Genomic DNA, 21,876 nt, shown 5'->3' on the forward strand with positions numbered 1-21,876 from the left:
AATTCACCTGGTTGGCTATTTTAATTATCACTGTCAACTTGTAAAATTATTTCCCCTTTTGGGAGAAAGGAATTCTGGCATATTTTTCTAAGAAATCTCGACCTGGTAAATGAATGGGGTGGCAGAACTAAGGAGAGAAAGGTGCATATTTCTTAAAGGGCCTAGACAAAAGGGAATAGGTTCAGAGATAGGAACCTGTTGAAGTTGATTAGAGACCCCCACTATTTGAACTGTTTTAGTACTCTGAGGCAAGTTTACTTTATAGCAGTGAGGTTGAGCACCAAGACTGTAGCTCTGGTGTCAAGGACAGGGAAAAATTCATTTCCAATCTGGAGAGTGGTTTCTCCAAGCTGATTAAGTGGGAAGATTGGGAAGACCCCTGGTAGTTCCTTGGAGCCCCATTACTGGGAATTAGGAGGGCATTGGAAAGGTGGCTAGAAGGCTGAAGACATCTGAAGCACTTAAGAGAGTAACAATCTTTTATTCAATGTCCTGACTCTTTGCAACAACAGCAGAAACTAGGAGGTTTTGGTTTTGCTTAGGGGCTTTCATTTGCTGGAGTTGAAAATTAAGAATTGTAGTGGTTTGTCTTTCAAGTGACTCATCTAGGGTGTGAGCAAGCTGGTTTGCCAGATTTAATCTGGAGTGGACATGGTTTCCCATTTTGTCTTGGTTCTTTTAAGAGAGAGACCCCAGTTCAGCCTGCTAATAAACATAAAGTTAAATGCTACCTGTGTGGATTCAACATGCACAGCAAGATCAGAATTTTCTTTAAAGATAATTTGAAGTTGATTGTAATAATCATGAACAGGCTCATCAGGCTTTTGTGTGCAAGCCTGAATTTTGTTCCAGTCAACAGGCTTAGGAAAGGCTACTATAATTGCTCAGTGGAGGTTTCCAGCCGAGTGTTCTAACATCTTGCCAAAAGTTAGGGGTCTGTTTCTCAGAATCCCTTTCAGGATATTCCCCCTGGGCTGATTTCATCCAGCGTTTGGCCTGGCCCTTGTGAACAAGCATGTAGACTAACTGATAAATATCGGAGAAACCAGGTTGGCATGTTTGAATCACTCTGCTAAAATCTTCAGCAGACCTATGGGGGTCCTCACTCACTTTAGGAAACTCTTTTAACTATGGCTTGTAATTCAGCCTTAGTCCAGGGAACCTAAGAAATTTGGGGTTTATTTGGATCCTCAGAAATCTCTAAAGGGGCAGGTTTTAGTAGGTTCAGGAGAGGTGGGAGCAGGGAGAGGTTCTAAGGAACAGAGAAGTTAAATGAGAGAATTCAAATGAGGAAACCAAGGGCATAGAGGAGGTGGAGCTTGTGCAGAAGGGAAGGAGGATGATGCCAGTTGAGGTGGTGGGGCCTGAGTGTGAGGGGCTGCATGCGTCCTGAGGCAAGATCAGGGAGGGGGAAAGGAGCCCTTGGAAGCCTTTTTGTCTTTTTTTAATTGTTTGCCTCATTTAGTGAAAAATTGTATTTTGCAGAGGCAAGTTTAGGTTCCTGGTAACGGTTGGTTGCTTCAAAATACCAAGCAATATGGGCATCCCATTCAGTTTCGACAACTGTAGAGCCATGGCTGTCCAGTTCAGTTTTGAGGAAAGTAAGTTTGGGGAGATCGAAAGTTCACCATAATAGTCACTGAAGTTCTAAAATTACATTTAGTTAAATGGGTCCATTTAGTTAGAAATATGCATGAGGAAGGACCATAGTTTTTAAACATAAAACTGGCTGAGGTCCTAGAGGTGGAGATGCCCTCAAAGCATTTTGATGACTGGTACCCCATTTCTTAGAGGTTTTTTCCTAAAGCAAAAAGAAAAAAATAGAATAAAAAATAAAATAAAATATTTTACCAGCAAAAGAATGGATTTATTCAAGAATAGCAGGGAATTACAGTTTGGGACCTGCAAGCTAGGGCAAAGACGTAGGCAAGTCCAAGAAACAGCAGAGGGGAATGTTATTTTATGGGGAAGAAGGAGGAAATTGGGAAGGGTTGTTCTGAATGAAAATCCATTGGAGGAAAGCAAGAGTTCAGGGTGATGACAGTTTCTAATTGATCTACAGTCTGTAATGATCATCTTTTCTGTTGATGATGATTCTGTTGGGGTTTGTAATTGACAAATCTTACTGTAATTGATGCTGAGAGGTATGACTCCTCATTCTAGCCTCCAACTCTAGTGAAGTTTCCTTTTATTAATTTTCATAGTATACACTATGGATTAAATAATGTTCTTCGCAGAACGTGGGGCTGTATAGTTTTTTCTAAAACATTAATATTTCTGCAGAGAAATGTGTAAGTATGTACACCAAAAAAAAAAAAGAAAGAAAGAAAGTAAAAATAATATGTAGCCAATAGATAAGTTCAGGACAGGTTTGGATGCCACGGGAGCTTGCTGCAAACTTGCACATAAACTCCCAGTTTTGGAGCTTTTGGATTTCAGAGTTTCGGGTAACTGTGGTTATTTTGGAAGCAGATTTATTTTGACTTATGTGAAAGTGGATATAAAAATAACAGTTCTATTATAATTTTCCATTGCATTTTAGAAAATTTTAACTATTGGATTAGATTCTTATACTTTCAAAGGTTGTACAGGTATAATAGGTTTATTCTTTCTTTTCTATTTCAAATCAATATATTTTACCTCAAATCTCAATTTTATTTTGTTCTATTACAATCTCATTTAATTTAGAAAACAAAAATAGCATACTAGCTGCAAAAAATAATGCATATAGGTTTCTCACATATTATCATTATCAAAGATGTGTTCTAGTCACTTGATTTTGAACAGTTTCTTCTGACCAAGAATTGCATTTATTCTTATTTTCTATGTCCTGTTGGTGAGCTTAGGCCTACAAAGTCAGTATTCGGTGTATCACTCTATCAGTAGTCTTATATATGAACACTTGAACAAGTGAACACTTGAACTACTACTCATACACGAGCTGGCAGAATCATAACTTCACTGCATGTAGTTATATAAACCTATAGCTTTCCTGTATGGCTATTATTATCTCTCATCTGCTAGTCTGCCAGTGAGTGTTTTGGGACCAGTAGGGCAGAAAACTGGAATCAGAGATAGAATTGGAGGAACTGAACAAAACTTGCAAGCTGACGAATTAATGAATTGACCCAAAAGGAGGCATTTTCCTGATGGTTATATTGCATATGGGTTCATACTTTCTCAGATGTGTCACTATGGAACAGTTAAGAACTGCTAGTAGTTCATGTACAACCCCAAAGAGTAGTTAAAAATACAGCCACAAAACCTTAGAGATAATTTTTCGGAAATAATAAACTACTACTGATAGGTTCAGCGCATAGTTGCCACCATGGCATCTGATCTCTGACGATACTCTGTTACTGGGCTGAAACGAGCTGATCCTGATGTTTTAATTGAAGAAGCTGAGGCGAGATAGTATCAATCAATTGTGTAAATATCACATTAGCCTACTTGGTTGTGGGTCTCTTTCTATTACCAGTTATTTCTCTTGGTTTGGGTTACTTACTCCTGTTTTTTGTATAACTAATTATTCATATAATTACAAAGATATTTTAAAGTTATGTATGTTCTCCTTCTCCAAAGAGGAGTTATGCTTTCTTCTGGCGGGGGTCACTAACAACCTCAGATCAGTTTTATCCAAATAGAGACTGAAATGATTCAAAAGCTGAGCTTTGGACTTTGAGAGGACTGGTCACTTTCCAGTTCATCTTTGTTTAGAGGACCCTTTCTTAGATGTGCGGTGTATTCCATTTTTGTCCCTCTGGCCTCATGAATATATTGAAAGCTCTGCTCAGTTTCTTGCCAATCAACTACCTTTTCTCGAAAACACTGGCTCTGTGATTTCCACCTCCTCCCGTGCTTTGGCCCCCTAATTCTTCACTGTGTTGGTAATTGTCTGATGCTTTCAACGGAAGTCTTATATTTTGTCCAATTTTTGGGTTGTAGTGGGAGAGTTAGTCCAAATTACATAGTTCACTTTTATCAGGAGTGAACTCTAGAAAGTTTATAGTACAGAAGAGAAAATGTGATTAGTAAACTCCACTTAATGTTCTCATCCTTCACATTAAACGTGTGCATACTGTCTTTTTATATGTCACAGGAAAGTATGATACCGGTCATTATAAGCAAATCCTAGACGGTATCTGCAAAAGCAGAGGACATCTCTCACTTTTACTAGTCATTCTGAATAGTACCTGCATAATACAGGCATCCTTTTGAAGACAAGCTCAAGAAATTACAAAGGAGCCCACAGCACCTCTGCCTCTTTTTCTTTTCTTTTTTTTTAATCTCCATCATCTGCTAACAAAATGCAATCTAGGATTTTGTTCAATTAGACTTTGTCAGGAAACTCTTCTTTGGAGAGTAGTTATTGTTAATTTCAGGGTCTTGTTATTATGAACCAGACATACTTATCTAGTTAATACAAGACGTAAGGGCATCTAACAAAACTTCCCATTCAGTGTTGAAATGATGCAAAGCACAGCCCACATAGGGTGAACTTCTGAACATTCTGGGCCATGTTTGCGGGAGTGTGTGCAATAACTGGATCCTTAGTAAGGTTTTGGGGACTCTCAGGAACATGGGCTATACTGGATTGCTTCCCATTGACTGAGACTTTTTTTGAAACCCTTTTCCTTGGGCTAAGAAAGATGAAATTCTACCATTGCGAATAATGACACAAACTTCCTTTAACTAATATCCTAAATTTCCTAATTTTTTTCCATAATATTCACATCAGGGAGTGAATTATTTCTCAGTAACTGAAATGAATCAATGAATAAATAAACCTCCTCTTAAAAGGCTTCATTCTGAGGGACAAAAATTGTGGCAGAATTTTTTTTTAATGTGCAGTTTCATGGAGCTGTTGTTGATTTCACAACCGTGCTGTCTGCCGGCAAGTCCTGTGCTGCCTCTTTTGAGTTATTATAACCAAGTTGTCACATAATATGTGGTCATATTATAAGAACGTTTTGTAGGTAAGTGGAAGAGAATAATAAAACATTGCTATAGTTTGTGAGTGTCCGTTCCCATTCCAGGCAATTAATATTTATCATATTTAATCTTCACAACAAACATCAATATTGATAGTAGTGTTTTTTTCCACAAATTACAAACTGTGTTTCAGAAAAAAAATTACATGCCTAAGTTCAGCTAATAGATATTTGTAGTATATTTTACTGTACTCGTCCGTGTTGATTGTTTCTCCTTGAGGTGCTTCTCTGTGATGGAGAATTACACATCCGACTCTGTAGAGCTCAGGCTTGATCTCATGACTTGCTTTGGCCAGTGAAATGTGAACAGAAGTAGTGTATGTCACTTCTAGGCAAAAACTTTAAGAGCCAACATTTGGTTCACCATTTTGCTCTGTCAGGAGAAATAGCATTGTTGAAAATAGAGAGTGGTGAAGTGATACGGAGGAGAGTTGCAGCCAACTCAGTATAGACATGTAATAGATGATAGAAATAAACCTTTTTTGCCAGCCCATGACATAATTGGAATCATTTCTGTACTATAGCATAACCTTCCTGACTGACACAGTGCCAGAGATGGGACATATGCTCAACTCAGGTTCATCTTACAGCCCATGCTTGTGCTGCTCTTTTTTTCTTAAATGAAATAAACCCGTTAGCATTAGCATTATTTATCAATTGTCTTATTGACTGTATACCCTATACTTGTACATTTAGTTTTCTCTTACTAATTTATGCTCTTAACTGACCTCATCCTATTTTTACATTTTTCTAGGCTAACAAGTTATTAGCCGTAGTTGTGTGGATGTTAATGGACATTACTGTAATTGTAGAATTTAGAAGCTGAAAGTTACGTTTTGAAATATACTTGTTTTATTCTGCATTGCTGGGTTTTATAAAAACATTGAGCTTCAATAACACAACATTAAGAATATTTTTAATTTGGGGCGCCTGGGTGGCTCAGTCGTAAGGCGTCTGCCTTAGGCTCAGGTCATGATCCCAGGGTCCTGGGATCGAGCCCCGCGTCGGGCTCCCTGCTCCACTGGAGGCCTCCTTCTCCCTCTCCCACTCCCTCTCACTGTGTCTCTCTCTGTCAAATAAATAAATAAAATCTTTTAAAAAAAAAAGAATATTTTTAATTTTACTCAACAGCAGTGGGAACTATGCAAATACGTTAGAAGTGCTCTGTGAAAACAAAGTACCAAATAGAGATTTTTTTCACTGTGAAGTTTTGTGTCAATTTAAATGCCATTCAGATTTGTTGTATATCATACTTAATTTAAGACTTATGAACAGTCCTATTTTGTCTAATCATTGCTTTATCTTTTTATATGTAAAAACCCATCTCATTACTTATTTATAGCTAATGAAATAACCCCATTTCTGTTAAGAGTCTTCACTAAATTCATTAAAATTTTACCTAAATTATTACCAGTTAGTGGTCTAAGTCAATGTGGCAATTATTTCAGCCACTTAGAGTGATCTGTTGGTCAGACTTCCTAAACATTGCCAGGGAACAGCTGATAAAATCCTAAATTATACACTTTACCAGTAATGTACAGATTAACTTTTTTCCACAGATCTGTGTGTCTTGTAATTGAAAGTGGATATTGAGTCTTGTACATGTTTCTATTTAACGTGAATTAGTTATACATATTTAAAATAGTATGTTGGTTTAATATCTTACAATAAATTACATAATTTATGAAACTTTTATTTATAAATTCCTATTAACTGATTTTGATACGGAATTATACAGAAACACTTCAACCAAAAGCAAATTGTCTTCACTTTTTTGTCTTGGATGTTAGAGTGCATCCCTACAGAGTTAAAAAAAATTTTTTTTTGTTTTTTTGAGTATAGTTGACACACAATGTTACATTAGTTTCAGGTGTACAGCATAGTGATTCAACAGCTCTGTAGGAATGCTGTGCTCGTCACAAGTACAGCTACCATCTGTCCCCATGCAGTGCTGTTACAATACCGTAGACTGTATTCTCGGTAACTCTATCTTTTATTCCCATGACTTATTTATTCCATAACTGGGAGCTGGTAACTCCCACTTCCCTTCCCATTTACCCTTTCCACACACATTCCTCCCCACTGGGAACCATCATTTTGTACTTATATGCCTGATTCTACTTTTTGTTTGTTCATTCATCTGTTTTTTAGATTTCACATATAAGTGAAATCATATGATGTTTTTCTCTGATTTATTTCACTTAGCATAATACTTTGTAGGTCCATCTGTATTGTCACAAATGGCAGAATCTCATCCTTTTTATGGCTAATATTCCATTGTATATATACCACATTTTTAATCTTTTAATCTATCAATGGACACTTGGGCTGCTTCCATATCTTGGCTATTATAAATAATGCTGCAGTGAACAAAAAGGTGCATGTTATCTTTCAAATTAGTGTTTTTGTTTTCTCTAGGTAAATACCCAGTGAAATTATTGGATCATATGGTATTTCTATTTTCAGTTTTTTGAGGAACCTCCCCATAACAATTTACATTCTTACCCACAGTGCACAAAGTGTTCCTTTTTCTTCACATCCTTGCCAACACTTGTTATTTCTTCTTGATTCTAGCTGTTCTGACAGATGTAAAGTGATATCTCATAGTGGTTACGATTTGCTTTTCTCTGCTGATGAGTGATGTTAAGCATCTTTTCATATGTCTAATGGCCATCTGTATATCTTCTTTGGAAGAATATTCAGATCCCCTGCACATTTTTAATCAGATTATGTGGGGTTTTTTTGGTGTTGGGTTGTATAAACTTTTTATGTATTTTGGATATTAACCCCTTATCAGATATCATTTGTAAATATCTCCTCCGATTTAAAAGGTTGCTTTCTTTGTTGATGGTTTTCTTTGCTGTGCAAAAGCTTTTTATTCTGATGTAGTCCCAATAGTTTATTTTTGCTTTTGTTTCCCTTGCCTTAGGAGACAGATCTGAAACAGTGTTGCCACAGCCTGGGTCAAAGAAATTACTGCCTATGTTCTCTTCTTAGAGTGTACATCAAGTCATTTTATAGATTATAATGCATAATAGGTTATTGGCTGGATATCATGTATTCAGATCATTATATTAGCAACTATGTATTTGTGTTTTAAACTGTTAAAAACCTTGATCTAATGTTTTTCTAATAATAGAGTTTTCCAAGGTAAATGACTTATTTAAGGGCAAAGATTAAATATAATCTCCATAGTCCTTACTATCTTGTGTAGTTCTCTTATTTCATTCTTTCAGAATTTGAAGTAGCTGTCAGAACTGATTGACCCAGGTATTTAACCTGTGCCTCAGATAGTAGATGAACTTAAATTTCCATCTCTCTCAGTGTTTCTTTTCTTCATTTCTCTTATCCACACAAACTCCTGTATGAGGTTTAGCTGCTGATTCCTTGTGCCACTTCTCACAGCTTCATGGTGACGAGTGTCTTGCAGCTCAGGGTTGCTCTTTATTCAAGTATGTGCCCAAAGGAATTTTTTTTAAGATATTGTTAGTTTGACAGTTGATACACAGTTGACCCTTGAACAATGCAGGGTTAGGGGCACTGACCCCCCCCCACGCAGTTGAAAATCCAAATACAACTTCTGACTCTCCCAAATATAACTACTAATAGCCTTCTGTTGACTAGAAGCCTTGCAGTAATGTAACAGTTGATTAACACATATTTTGTATATATGTTATATACTGTTATTCTTACAGTAAAGTAAACTGGAGAAAAATTATTAAAATCATAAGGAAGAGAAAATACATTACTGTATCAAAAAAAAAAAAAAAAAAACCAAGCCCATGTTGTTCAAGGGTCAACTGTAGTATGTTCTCTTTTTATAGAAAAACCTGTACAGAAAATGACAAAGGTAGCATGAAAGATATAAGACTACAACAGAATTTTAACTAAAATATGCACAAACCTTTAGTAAATAATTCTAAGTTGTTTCGGTTTTATCTGCTTTAGATGCTGCTGTTAATTCTGGAGAACTGTGGTTTGTGAACTTTTACTCCCCAGGATGTTCACACTGCCATGATTTAGCTCCCACAGTATGTATTTTTTACATTCTGATTGTTAAAGTTTTATTCTAATCTGTTGAGTATTTTTTTTAATGTATTAGGATTTTTTCCTATTAATAGTAATGATAACTATCAATTATCAAATACTTTCATTCTCCTTTAAGAATGTATAGCTTGAAGAGTGTTCAAGGGAAGAAAAATTATCTTATCAGGGAAATACCTGTGCTTTTTTCCTCATAGTGGAGAGACTTTGCTAAAGAAGTGGATGGATTACTTCGAATTGGTGCTGTTAACTGTGGTGATGATAGAATGCTTTGCCGAATGAAAGGAGTCAACAGTTATCCCAGCCTCTTCATTTTTAGGTCTGGAATGGTAAGGGGTAAAGTTCGCATTTTTTAAATTTGGAACTTTATGGCAAGGAAGATACTAGAGAAAACACAACACGTGATTTTGTAGATTGTTTTGATTTTTAAATCTGATTTTAGGTGCCATCTGACTAGAGCCTAGTCAGATACTTTAAATGCCATTACTTTGACCTTTCTTTATTTCAAAATTAAATGTTTACCATTGGTTTCTGTCTTAGCCATTATGCATATTTTATTTTATAGTTCACAAAATATTTTACCTGCATTGTCTCATTGAATATAAAGTTCTGATAGCCCCTTTTTTTTCTAGTGATAAAACTGAAACTAGAAAACTATTATAGTGTTATTAAAATGTCTTTTGTGGAATCTGTACAATTGAGATCTTCATATCATTTGGAAATACACTATACTATTGAGAGATAAATCTTATTGTATTCAAAATAATGTAAAATTAAAAGCATTTGGTATTATTTTTACTGAGTTTTTAGAATAATAATAAAAGATGTTTCTCTTTTTATAAAAAAAAATAATAGGCTGCAGTGAAATATCATGGTGACAGATCAAAGGAAAGTTTAGTGAGTTTCGTCATGCAGCATGTTAGAAGCACTGTGACGGAATTATGGACAGGTAATTTTATTTTCTTCATTTGTTTGATTTTCAAGGATACTTTGAATTTGGTATTTTAATTTTTTTTCAGTAATAGTGTTAATATGTTGGTTATAATATTGAAATTTTTAAGGTATCTTTTTAGAAGGGAATTTAGTGATTTTTTCTGACCTCTGGTAAATAGTTGGTATTTATAACAAATGAATCATATTTGTATAGAAACTAAAACAGTTAAGATGTGGGAAATGAATACAATGTGATGCTAGGTGTAATGGCAGCTTTCAAAGTGCAATTGAATGTTTAGTTAACCAAGTGTTTTATTGCTTTCATAACTGTACTGTATGGCAGTCAATTCCTGCCTATCTAGTGTAATTTTAAGTTTAAAAACTCTTTCCTCTAATCTTAGACTTCTGATTGATCAAATGACTTTAGGTGGGTTATACTCTGATACCCATGAAATGATAGTATTCACATCTAGTAAGATGTTCACATCATTCACTGAATATAAGTTATGTCTGTGAAACTGTGTTAAATGTTAGGGCTGCAGTAATAAAATATATAATCCCTCTTTCAAGGGTCTCATTATTTTAGCAAGGAAGGCATTAGTAAACCATTAATGCAGTGTAGTAACTATTATGATAGAGGCAATCTTAGGGAAATGTGAAGAATATAAAAGAACTCAGATGGGGAAAAGTGGAAGGATTAGAAAATACTTCTTGAATGAAGTCAGACCCAATCTGTCATGAAAATGAAGAGGAAGCCTTCAAAGATCACTGTGAACTTGGTAAACTAGCAGTACTTCGCCATGAATCTAACAAAAAGATGGGCAGCGGGGTACAGTGGTATGGGGAAAAACATGGCTAACTGAATGAGTAGACAAAGCTCAGATCACAGGGGCCTTAGTTACCAATTTTAGTCACCAATTTCTTTCTTTCTTTTTTTTTTCCTTTAAAGATTTTATTTATTCATTTGAGATACAACGATAGAGAGAGAGAGAGCATGAGCAGGGAGAGAGGCAGAGGGAGAGGGAGAAGCAGGCTCCCCGCTGAGCAGGGAGCCCGATGCGGGGCTTGATCCCAGGACCCTGGGATCATGACCTGAGCCGAGGCAGACGCTTAACCATCTGAGCCACCCAGGCGCCCCGTCACCAATTTCTTTCTTAATGAAATAATGAATTTAGATTTTAGATGACGAAAACAATGGAAAATCAATGTAGGAATTTGATATACTTCAGGCGGATTTTTATGAATTCCTGAATTCCAATAATAGATAATCAGAAATTTGCTTTATTTTCTTTTAAGGAAATTTTGTTAACTCCATACAAACTGCTTTTGCTGCTGGTGTTGGCTGGCTGATCACTTTTTGTTCCAAAGGAGGAGGTAATTTTGTTATTTTGTTATGATGAACAAACCAAGATATTTAATTTTTAGGTGCCAGTCTTTTTTTTTTTATTGAGATATTTTTTTTATTGAAATAACATTATGTAACTTCAGGGTATACAACCTGTTGATACACTTACATATTGCAAAATGATTACCACCGTAGCATCAGCTAACACCTCCATCCTGTCATAAATACCTTTTCTTTTTCATGGTAAGAACATTTAAAATCTACTCTCTTAGCAGTTTTCAAGTGTATGATCTAGTATTATTGGTTATTATCACCATGCTGTACATCACATTCCCAGAACTTGTTAATCTTATAACAGGAAGTTTGTACCCTTTGACTAGCTGTCAGTCTTAAGTATGCCACTATAATTGATTATTCAGTACTTCATGCTACAATTTATATTCAATTACAATTTTTTATTTAATGAATACTTACATTTTTTATTAATTTACACATAAGTTATAAAATTATTAATTTGTTAAAAATTCATTTATGACTTTGGTGGACAAGTTTTTCAGCATAATTATTCTCATTATAATTAGTACCTTCAGGTAACCACAGATGTATTTGGCAGTTTGCAAAAATAGTTGCTGACAGATGTAACCCTCCCAAAATAATTTTTTTGGTATTATGGACTTTGTCTCATACTTAACATATCAAAAATGTATACATGTTGCCTTTTAAGATATTTGAAGATGACAGTTTTCCATTTCTAGGAACCTTTCCACCAGTAAATTAATTTGAAAATTCAATACTCTATGGGACCAAACCACAAACTATTAAACTCTGTTCAAACAATGAGATTGGTTAAAAATCAGCCCCCTTATTACAGAATACCCCCAATTCATTAACACATTTTCATATGTTTAATCCCAACATGGGTCTTTAACCCGGACTTTACCTATCAACTTCATGCTGCTGAATTGAGAACGAATTGCCTTACAGCTAAAATCAACCACTCACCCTATCCCATAAGGCCCATCTTAGGAAGGTATTGCCTTCAAGCAAAAATAACCCTTAAATTAGTCTATCATTGAGGGATTTTGTTTCATTTTGGCCTAATGCACATATTTCTGTTCACCCACACATTAAGAAAAACTTTTTAACTTTCTGACATTCTTTTACTTTTCACCCCAGGTAGATTGATTTTACCTCTCTTTATAGGCTCTGTGGTACTACAGTTCCCTTGCTTGTAAATCTGTCTCATTGTATCCTAGCATTCCTATTTAAGGATTTTCATGAAAATGGTGAAGAAGTTATTTTAAGATTGTATTGTATTTTAGGAAGGAAAGCTTCCATATTCATTCTATGAGGACAGCATTATCCTGATACCAAAACCAGAAGACGCCACAAAAAAAAAGAGAAGTATAGGCCAATATCTCTGATGAACATAGATGCATAGATGCAAAAATCTTCAACAATACATTAAAAAAATCATTTCACCATGATCCAGTGGGATTTAATTCTGGGATGCAAGGGTGGTTCAACATTAGCAGATCAATCGATGTAATACTTTATATCAGCAAAGAAAAGATAAAAACCATATGATTTCAGTAGATGCAGAAAAAGCATTTGACAAAGTACAACATCCATTCATGAACAAAGTAGGTTTAGAAGGAACATACCTCAACATAATAAAGGCCGTATACTAACCTACAGCTAACATCATACTCAATGGTGACAAACTAAGGGCTTTTCTCCTAAGATCAGGGCCAAGACAAGAATGTCCACTTTCACCACTTTTATTCAACATAGTACTAGAAGTCCTAGCCACAGCAGTCAGACAAGAAAAAGAAACAAAAGGCATCCAGATCAGTAAGAAAGAAGTAAAACTTTGACTCTTTGCAAATGACATGATACTTAGTCAAGAAAACCCTGAAGACTCTACCAAAAACTACTAGCACCGATAAATGAATTCAGTAAAGTTGCAGGATACAAAATCAATATACAGAAACCTGTTGCATGTCTATACCCTAATAATGAAGCAGCAGAAAGAGAAATTAAGAAAATAATCCATTTAGAATTACACCAAGAGTAGTGAAATACTTAAGAATAAACTTAACCAAAGAGGTGAAAGACCTATACTCTGAAAACCATAAAACATGAAGAAACAAGACGATACAAACAAATGGAAAGATGTTCCATGCTCATGGATTGGAAGAACAAATACTGTTAAAATCTCCATGCTATCCAAATCAATCTATAGATTTACTACAATCCCTATCAAAATACCAATAGCATTTTTCACAGAAATAGAACAAATAATCCTAAAATTTGTACAGAACCACAAAAACCCCAAATAGCCAAAGCAACCTTGAAAAAGAACAAAACTGGAGGTATTACAATCCCAGATTTCAAGATATACTACAAAGCTGTAGTAATCAAAACAGTATGGTACTGGCACAAAAATAGACACACAGATCAATAGAACAGGATAGAGAGCCCAAAAATAAAGCCATGCCTATATGGTCAATTAATCTACAACAAAGGAGGAAGAATATGCAGTGGGAAAAAGTCCCTTCAACAAATAGTATTGGGGAAACTGGACCACTTTCTCACACCATACACAAAAATAAAATGAAGTAAGGACCTAAAAGTGAGACCTGAAACCATAAAAATCCTAGAAGAGAGCACAGGCAGTAATTTCTCTGACAACAGCCATAGCAGCATTTTTCTAGATATGTCTCCTGAGGCAAGGAAAACAAAAGCAAAAGTGTACTATTGGGACTACATCAAAATAAAAATCTTCCGCACAGCAAAGGAAACAACAAAACTAAAAGGCAATGTATGGAATGGGAAATATATAAAGAACTTACACAACTCAACACACACAAAAAACAATCCAATTTGCAAATGGGGAGGAGACATGAATAGACATTTCACCAAAGAAGACACACAGATGGCCAACACACATGAAAGATGATGAGTTATGTTGAGCATCTCACACCTCACACCTATCAGAATGACTAAAATCAAAAACACAAGAAACAAGTGTGGGTGAGAATGTGGAGAAAAAGGAACCCTCATGCACTGTTGGTGGGAATGCAAACTGGTGTAGCCACTGTGGCAATATGGAGGTTCCTCAAAAAGTTGAAAATAGAATTCCATATAATCCAGTAATTCCTCTACTGGGTAATTACCCAAAGAATATGAAAACACTAGTTCAAAAAGATCTATATCCCTCTGTGTTTATTGCAGCATTATTTATAATATCCAAATATGGAAGCAGCCCAAATGTCCATCAATAGATGAATGGATAAAGAAGTGGCATATATGTATATAATGAAATATTCAGCCATAAAAAATGAAATCTTGCCATTGGCAACAATATGGATGGATCTAAAAACTATTATCCTGAGTGAAATAAGTCAGTCAGAAAAAGACATATCATATGATTTCACACATGGAATTTAAGAAATAGGAAAAAAGAGACAAACCAAGAAATAGACTCTTAGTATAGAGAACACACTAATGGTTACCAGAGTGGTGGGTGGGGGATGGGTGAAAAAAGTAATGGAGATTAAAGAGTACACTTGCTATGATGAGCACTATAATGTATAGAATTATTGAATCCCTGTACTGTACACCTGAAACTAACACTGTATGTTAACTCCTGGAATTAAAATTAAGTAAAAGACTGTGTTGTATTTTAAATTTAAAGATTCTTTATATACTTTTATCAGATAGAGCCATTACATTTTATTTCTCCAAAATCATGAGATCTCTTGGATCAAGGGGATTGTTGATAGGAGCAGAGATTTGAGAGGAAGATCCTAAAGAGATTCCCTTTACCTAGAAATCCTGGGAAACTAGCGAGAAAATGGGAAAATGTGTGCATGCATGCGTGCGTACGTGTGTGTTTGCGTGTGTGGAATGAGATTTTGGCCTCAGTATCTACCTAGTGTATGTGTCACTATTTACCAGTGGAGTCCAGTTAGATGCCTTAGAGTCAACATGGTAGTTTGGGGGGGAAGGCAAACGAAAGTACAGACTTAATAAAGCTAAAGTTATGTCATAATTTTTTTTCCTCTAGATTGTTTGACTTCACAGACACGACTCAGGCTCAGTGGCATGTTGGTAAGCATCAATTATTTTGTAAAGCCATATGGCCATGTTAAGAAAGACATTTAAGAATTGATTCTAAATATTTCTTTGTAGTTCCTTAAACAACTCACTTATTTGTAAGGTTTTTTTTTTTTTTGATAAATATATTCATAGCTATAAAACTTTTCTTCCTAACTAATTAGAATTTTGACATATGGTGCTTTCATTGTTGTTCACTTTTAAATATCCTGTAATATAATTATGAATTTTTCTTTAATCAAAGAGGTACATATTAGTGTTGGTGTCACCTCCAAACTTTATTTTTTACTGTTTTTGTTTTGTTGTTATTTTGTTGTATATTTAGCTCTCATCATACTAAGGTTGGGGAATATAATCTGTATGTTGTTGATACTTTAACACTCATTGGAGCTCCCTTTGCTGCCTGGGAGTTTATCAGTTATGAAAATCGTGAAAGATCTGTGTGTGCTCAAAAATATGTTTTCTGCATATATTAGGTAGAATTTTTATATCTATTAGACCAGTTTTATCTGCATCATTTATTTTTTGTGTAAACTTTTTAAAAAACGTTTTAAATTTACAGTAGAAAAGTTGGGGGTTTCTAAATAAAGCTAAATTCCTTTAACTTTCTCTTTTACTCAACACATGACCTGTTTTTTGTTTCTTTCCACTATAGGATGGTCTTGTTAATGTAGGATGGATGGACTGTGCCACCCAGGACAACCTTTGTAAAAGTTTGGATATTACAACAAGTACTACTGCCTATTTTCCTCCTGGAGCCACCTTAAGTAACAAAGAGAAAAGCAGTGTTTTGGTATGAGTTACTAATTTCTTTATATATATGTGAATACATACATTCAAACATAATACATCATTTTATAAACAGTGAACAAGGAAATGAATCCATTTACAATAAACATGTCATTATTTAGAACAAGTATTTAATTTTTGGGTTTCTGTTTAATGGTAAGATCTGCTTGTAAGGATTATTTTATAATGGTAGAAACTATTACCCTTTACAACCCAGAAGTATGGGAAACATTCTTAGGTTATATGAATTTTCATTGGTTTCCATTTATGTGTATATTTTCTAATGTTAAAATGTAGATCATTAGTACATTTGGCTGGGACTCAGTATTTGTTTTTTTAAACCACCCTGTTAGATTCTGGTTATAAACTCAGTTTGGAAATCTACTGTATGGTTCATCTCCCTAATTTTGTGAATGAGGAGACTGAGGTTCAAGCTAGTTATCAAGGAGCTAAGATAAATAATGGGATATGGAATAGGTTCCTAGGAAACCTCAAAAGAAAATAATAAAAGACAAACTTTCATTAGTTTTTATTTCTGTATTTTAATTCTGCTTTCTTGATGTTGACAAAGATAACACATACTCATTATAGAAATTCATATATGGGTATAGAAATGTATAAAGACAGATGCAAAATTCTTCTAAATCCAAATCACCCACAGATGAGCACCATCAAATCTTGGTAAATACTCTTCCAGATCTCTACTTACATATACGTGCAATTATGACTTCATGCTGACAACTCTCCACTTCTGTCTGTGGCCCAGACCTCTGACCTCCACTCCAGACATACATATTCTACTGCCTATTCAACATCTCCCCTGGGATATTAACTGATTTTTTCAAACTTAGATATCCGTAACTATACCACTGATATTCTCCTGTAGATCTGCTCTGCCCACAGTTTTCTCTTATCTCAGTTGATAAAAAAATCCATCCTTTATCATTCAGGTCAAATACCTTAGAGTCATTGTTGACTCTTCTTTTTCTTATATTCTATAACTTACATTGGGAGAATCTGTGGTTCTGTCATTAAAATCTTTCTAAAATCCACTTCCACTGCTACTAGAGCATTTATCACCTTATAATATACACTAATATATTACCTTTGTGTTTTTATTTTTCTCCCACAATACATTTTTAAGTTTGAATTTTTTTTACTGTTATATCTCAAATCCCTAGAAGATTATCTGGCACATAAGTGGACACTATATATAGTGCCTATGTATATTATATACTATCTGCTAGAGCTAAACATACACATAAATAGATAAATCAACAATCCCTAAGTAACAATCCATTCACTAAATGTGACATACTTAGTTACTTAATCAGTCCTCCTTGGTATTTAACTCACCTACTTTTTCATGATTATAAGAAATGTTGTAATGAACAATGTTGTTTGTTCATTTTTGTGCACTTCTTTAGTTACCTGTTTAGATGAAATAGCCATGGCAGTTTTAATTTCAGTTTGCTTTGCCAGATTGCCCCTATAGAAAATTTCTGTTTATATTGTCCCACAGTTCATGAGCATGCCAATTCCCTTAATAGAAGTTCTTGTCTTCAGTACTACAGTCTCATATTTTAGTGAGATCTTTCTGCTTTTTGATATAAAACTGCAAACTCAGATGCAATCTTAGGAGACATAAATGAGTAATACTGGAAGTGTAATTACAGGGAGTGATGAATTAAATGGTCCTTGTCACTTCTAAAAGCATTCAAGTTTTTAGAAAAGTAAGACATCTGTTGGTCTCCTCAAACTGAATTGGGTGAGAAAAGGCACGGTCTAATATAAACATCTTGGTTATCTCTGAAAGTCAGTTCCATTTTCGCTGTTGACAAATCGTGCCTTGTTTATTCCAGTGGCAGTTTTTTCTGCTTAATGGTTTGTTTTGTTGGAATGTGAGTTCATTTATTTGTATGTCATATGTAGTTTATGTCTTCCTTAAACGCTCTCTTTCCCAGGTAAATTCCAGTTGTAATACTTGACATCCATTTGAGAAGATCCATCTCTTCCCTCTTTCCTAGTCAGTATATTCAGCAAACATTTATTTACCAAGCCCTTACTGTGGACAGAATTGTACTGGGTAATTGGGAAGAAAAGTAGATAAAAGTCCACATAGTATAATGAATCATTACAGTGTGGCCCCATTGTTTTGGGATGTATTATTTACAACAGCATTTTACACCATTCATATCCTAATGTTATTCTAAAACCCAGTATATTATCAAGGGTAATTTTGTGGTTATCTGCCCCCCAAAAAAAAAAAAAAAAGTACCCAGTATTTTTTTTTTTGTATTCCATCGATAATGAAAAAAATTTTAATCTGTAATAAACTGATTCATTGTGAAGTGACTGTAATATAGTGGAGTTATATTAAATTGTTAAAACTCTGTCTCCCCAAACACATTGGGAGGTAGTCCCCCAAAAAGGTATGTAATTTTGCATTAGGTATAAAGAAAACTCTGGGTGCTATAATTAGGTTATTTTGAGGCAGAGAGTTATTGTCCCAGCTGATTTAGTGTGTTCTATAATTGAGAAATGTTCACCACATTACACCTTTTAAAAGTGATTTACATGTACATTTTATAGGGGACATCTTCTGTGTATAATGAATAACTTTAAGAGGAAGGGAGGGAGGAAGGAAGAAATTCAGAGGTTAGACAGTATCCTTTGTAAGTGTAACTACTCTTACTTACTTTTACTCTATGACAAACAGGTTTATAATGAGGTTCTAGTGGAATAATCAGGAGTATATAATAAAATCTTTCTAATAAATGTGACTGATGTCAATGACCTGTAGTACTATGGCATGTAGTACTTTGGGCCTTAGGTTCTACCACTAGAACTGGAGTAAATAATCAGGAGTATTTAATAAAATCTTTCTAATAAATGTGACTGATGTCAATGACCTGTAGTACTATGGCATGTAGTACTTTGGGCCTTTTAAGCCCTTTGGTAACAGAAAATATTTCATATAGATCTTTAACAATATGCTATAGATTTAAGAAAAAAGAACAAAAACAAGTTTTAATAGAAACTTAAGAAAAACCGTTTTCTATTCTTACGTTATACCCATTGTTTCTCTCCATATGGTTATTCTCATGTTGGGCAGTTAAGCTCTGCATACCATGGAAGTTGCTATAAGTTTTTAATGGAGTTTCAGGCCTTTCAGGTAATACTGAATGATCAGGCAGAGGTGGTTCATAATTAAACTCTGTTTTGTCAACCCCCAAATACATTTTCCTGATGTGACCATTACTTTATTCTTTGTTGTTAACAGCTGCTTCTTTGAGAATTACATGAGCAGGGAGAGTGAGAAATACATGCTAAAGATAAAATATGGACAGAAATAAAGGAAATTTGTTAGAAAGGAGATGTGCCTTTTTCACTTTTGTGTTTTCAACCTTTAAGATAAGGTCTTTATCAGGATGTTTAACTCTGCCAAACCCCTAGGTGCTTAGGTTTTTGGACTCTATTTCTGAAAACCTCTATAATAAAGAGTATTCCAATTTTCCAGTTATAAGTTCTGAATTCCTACTAGTTATTGGTTAGGGTATGCAGTGTCTTGGATCATCAAATAGTCTAGTGTTTTAATTAATAATTCTTTTAAAAGTTTGTAAAGCATTGGCATCCTGCAAAACATGATGAGCATTAAAGTTGCTCTGAACATAATACAGTTTTTTCCCCAATAATTCAGAGGTTACTCCAGGTTATTGTGAGGATTATTATAGAATGCACACCACAATTAAAAGAAAATTCCAGATAATGGAATTTTAATTTTACATCAATATTTTTAAGAAACAGCCCTGTTACACAATTTTTTATTAATTGCCAAAATATACTTTTTTATATATATATATATTTTTTTTTTTTTTTTTAATTTATCTGACAGAGAGAGACACAGCAAGAGAGGGAACACAAGCAGGGGGAGTGGGAGAGGGAGAAGCAGGGTTCCTGCCGAGCAGGGAGCCTGATGTGGGGCTCGATCCCAGGACCCTGGGACCATGACCTGAGCTAAAGGCAGCCGCTTAACTGACTGAGCCACCCAGGTGCCCTGCCAAAATATACTTTTTAAAAAACATTTAGAATAAATAGCTCAAAAACTGTTTTTAACTTTTGTGGTTTTTTTTTTTCTTAAGAGAGTTCTATGGAAAAAAGACACAAATAAATGGATGTTGATTAAAAGATTACAATATGATTCTCTTATTTTAGTTCCTTAATTCATTGGATGCTAAAGAAATATATTTGGAAATAATGCATAATCTTCCAGATTTTGAACTACTTTCGGCAAACACACTAGAGGTAATATTTCTGTTAATAATAATAAATGGTAGTAAATGTTGGTAACATTTCAAGTCTTAACATTTTAAAATCAGCATTTGTTTTATTCATCACTAGAAAGCAGTTTCAAAGGATTTTATATATTAATGTATATATGTTAGCTATTCTAGGTTAAACTCTAATTGCTGGAGTTGCAACTTTAGGGTGGGTCTGGAGTTCAAGACAACATAACCAGTCCTGAATGGGGGCCTCAGTGGGAGTGTCAAAAAAGCCAAGAATTTGATCACAAAGCAGCTTTCGATCTGATGTGGAATTTTATGTTCTTGCTTACAGAACTATTTATATTGTTCACTGAGAACTAAGAAGCAGCTTTAGAAATACTCAGTTTGTAGTAAAATCATTTTTTTTTCTACTCAGTGATCCCAGAGCTAAGTCTGTATCCCTACCCAACTCTGCTAAACCTGAAAAAGCTTACTTCTCTACCCCCAGCTTTTTAGCTATATATCATTAAAACTATGTACTTTTTTGGAACAGTTGTCTGCTTTTAGATTTTATAATTTAGGGATTTTTAGCCTTTAATATAGGATTGATTTACATAGCATTATTCCAAAGAAATACAAAATATAAGCATAAATGGGTCTGAATTTTAGGCAGTATTTTGAAGTAATGAGTATGGTGGCTAAAATTAACTTTAGGTCAAAGAAATAAAGAATAGAACCCTTAGAATTTCTTGATTCTGACATTATTTTTATCACTTCTAAGGATCGGTTGGCTCATCATCGGTGGCTCATATTTTTTAATTTTGGAAAACATGAAAATTCCAATGATCCTGAGTTGAAGAAACTAAAAACTCTACTTAAAAATGAACATATTCAAGTAAGAAAAATGCATTCTGCCTAGCCTTCTGCTAGTGTGCTTTCTTATTAATTTAATATATAAAATTATATTTTAGGTAACATAAAAATGCTTATTTGAAGTTCTAGGTTAAGAAACCCCTAAGTGCTTTTGTTTTTTTGTTGTGATTTTGTTTTTCTATTAAAAATCTACAGTGATATCTGAAAACAGTTAACTTTCATTTCTCTTTAGTAGCTGCCATCTGATACATCTGTATCAGACAGTTTTCTGGAATGACATACCATAGAAAAATATCTTTCCCTTTTTAAAATTCTTATTTATGTAAATAATTTGTACTCGTAGTTTAAAAATTAGGATATATAAATAAGCACAAAAACGAATTAAAATACTTAATATTTTCACCACTGTTAATAGCCCTACTATAAATTTACTGTGTAATTTTTCAAACTTTTTCTGCATATGTTTTAGTATGTGGGCATAGGGATATGTGTGTACATAAATGCATATTGTAAT

The 21,876-nt window shown here is 34.4% G+C and overlaps 1 protein-coding gene across 4 annotated transcripts in view; it reads left to right on the plus strand.

Annotated features, from left to right (window-relative positions):
- The window catches only part of DNAJC10 (DnaJ heat shock protein family (Hsp40) member C10), a 53,257-nt gene that overhangs the window by 8,120 nt on the left and 23,261 nt on the right, over positions 1–21,876 (plus strand). For all 4 annotated transcript variants that reach the window (XM_036072848.2, XM_036072853.2, XM_036072849.2 and 1 more), the window contains 8 exons: positions 8,940–9,022; positions 9,233–9,364; positions 9,891–9,984; positions 11,265–11,342; positions 15,386–15,429; positions 16,091–16,228; positions 20,440–20,529; positions 21,271–21,384. In XM_036072848.2, the coding sequence (XP_035928741.1) occupies positions 8,940–9,022; positions 9,233–9,364; positions 9,891–9,984; positions 11,265–11,342; positions 15,386–15,429; positions 16,091–16,228; positions 20,440–20,529; positions 21,271–21,384 (773 nt within the window). The remainder of the gene's footprint in view (positions 1–8,939; positions 9,023–9,232; positions 9,365–9,890; positions 9,985–11,264; positions 11,343–15,385; positions 15,430–16,090; positions 16,229–20,439; positions 20,530–21,270; positions 21,385–21,876) is intronic.

This window comes from Halichoerus grypus, chromosome 4 (genome assembly GCF_964656455.1).
Source record: "Halichoerus grypus chromosome 4, mHalGry1.hap1.1, whole genome shotgun sequence".
NCBI lineage: Eukaryota > Metazoa > Chordata > Mammalia > Carnivora > Phocidae > Halichoerus > Halichoerus grypus.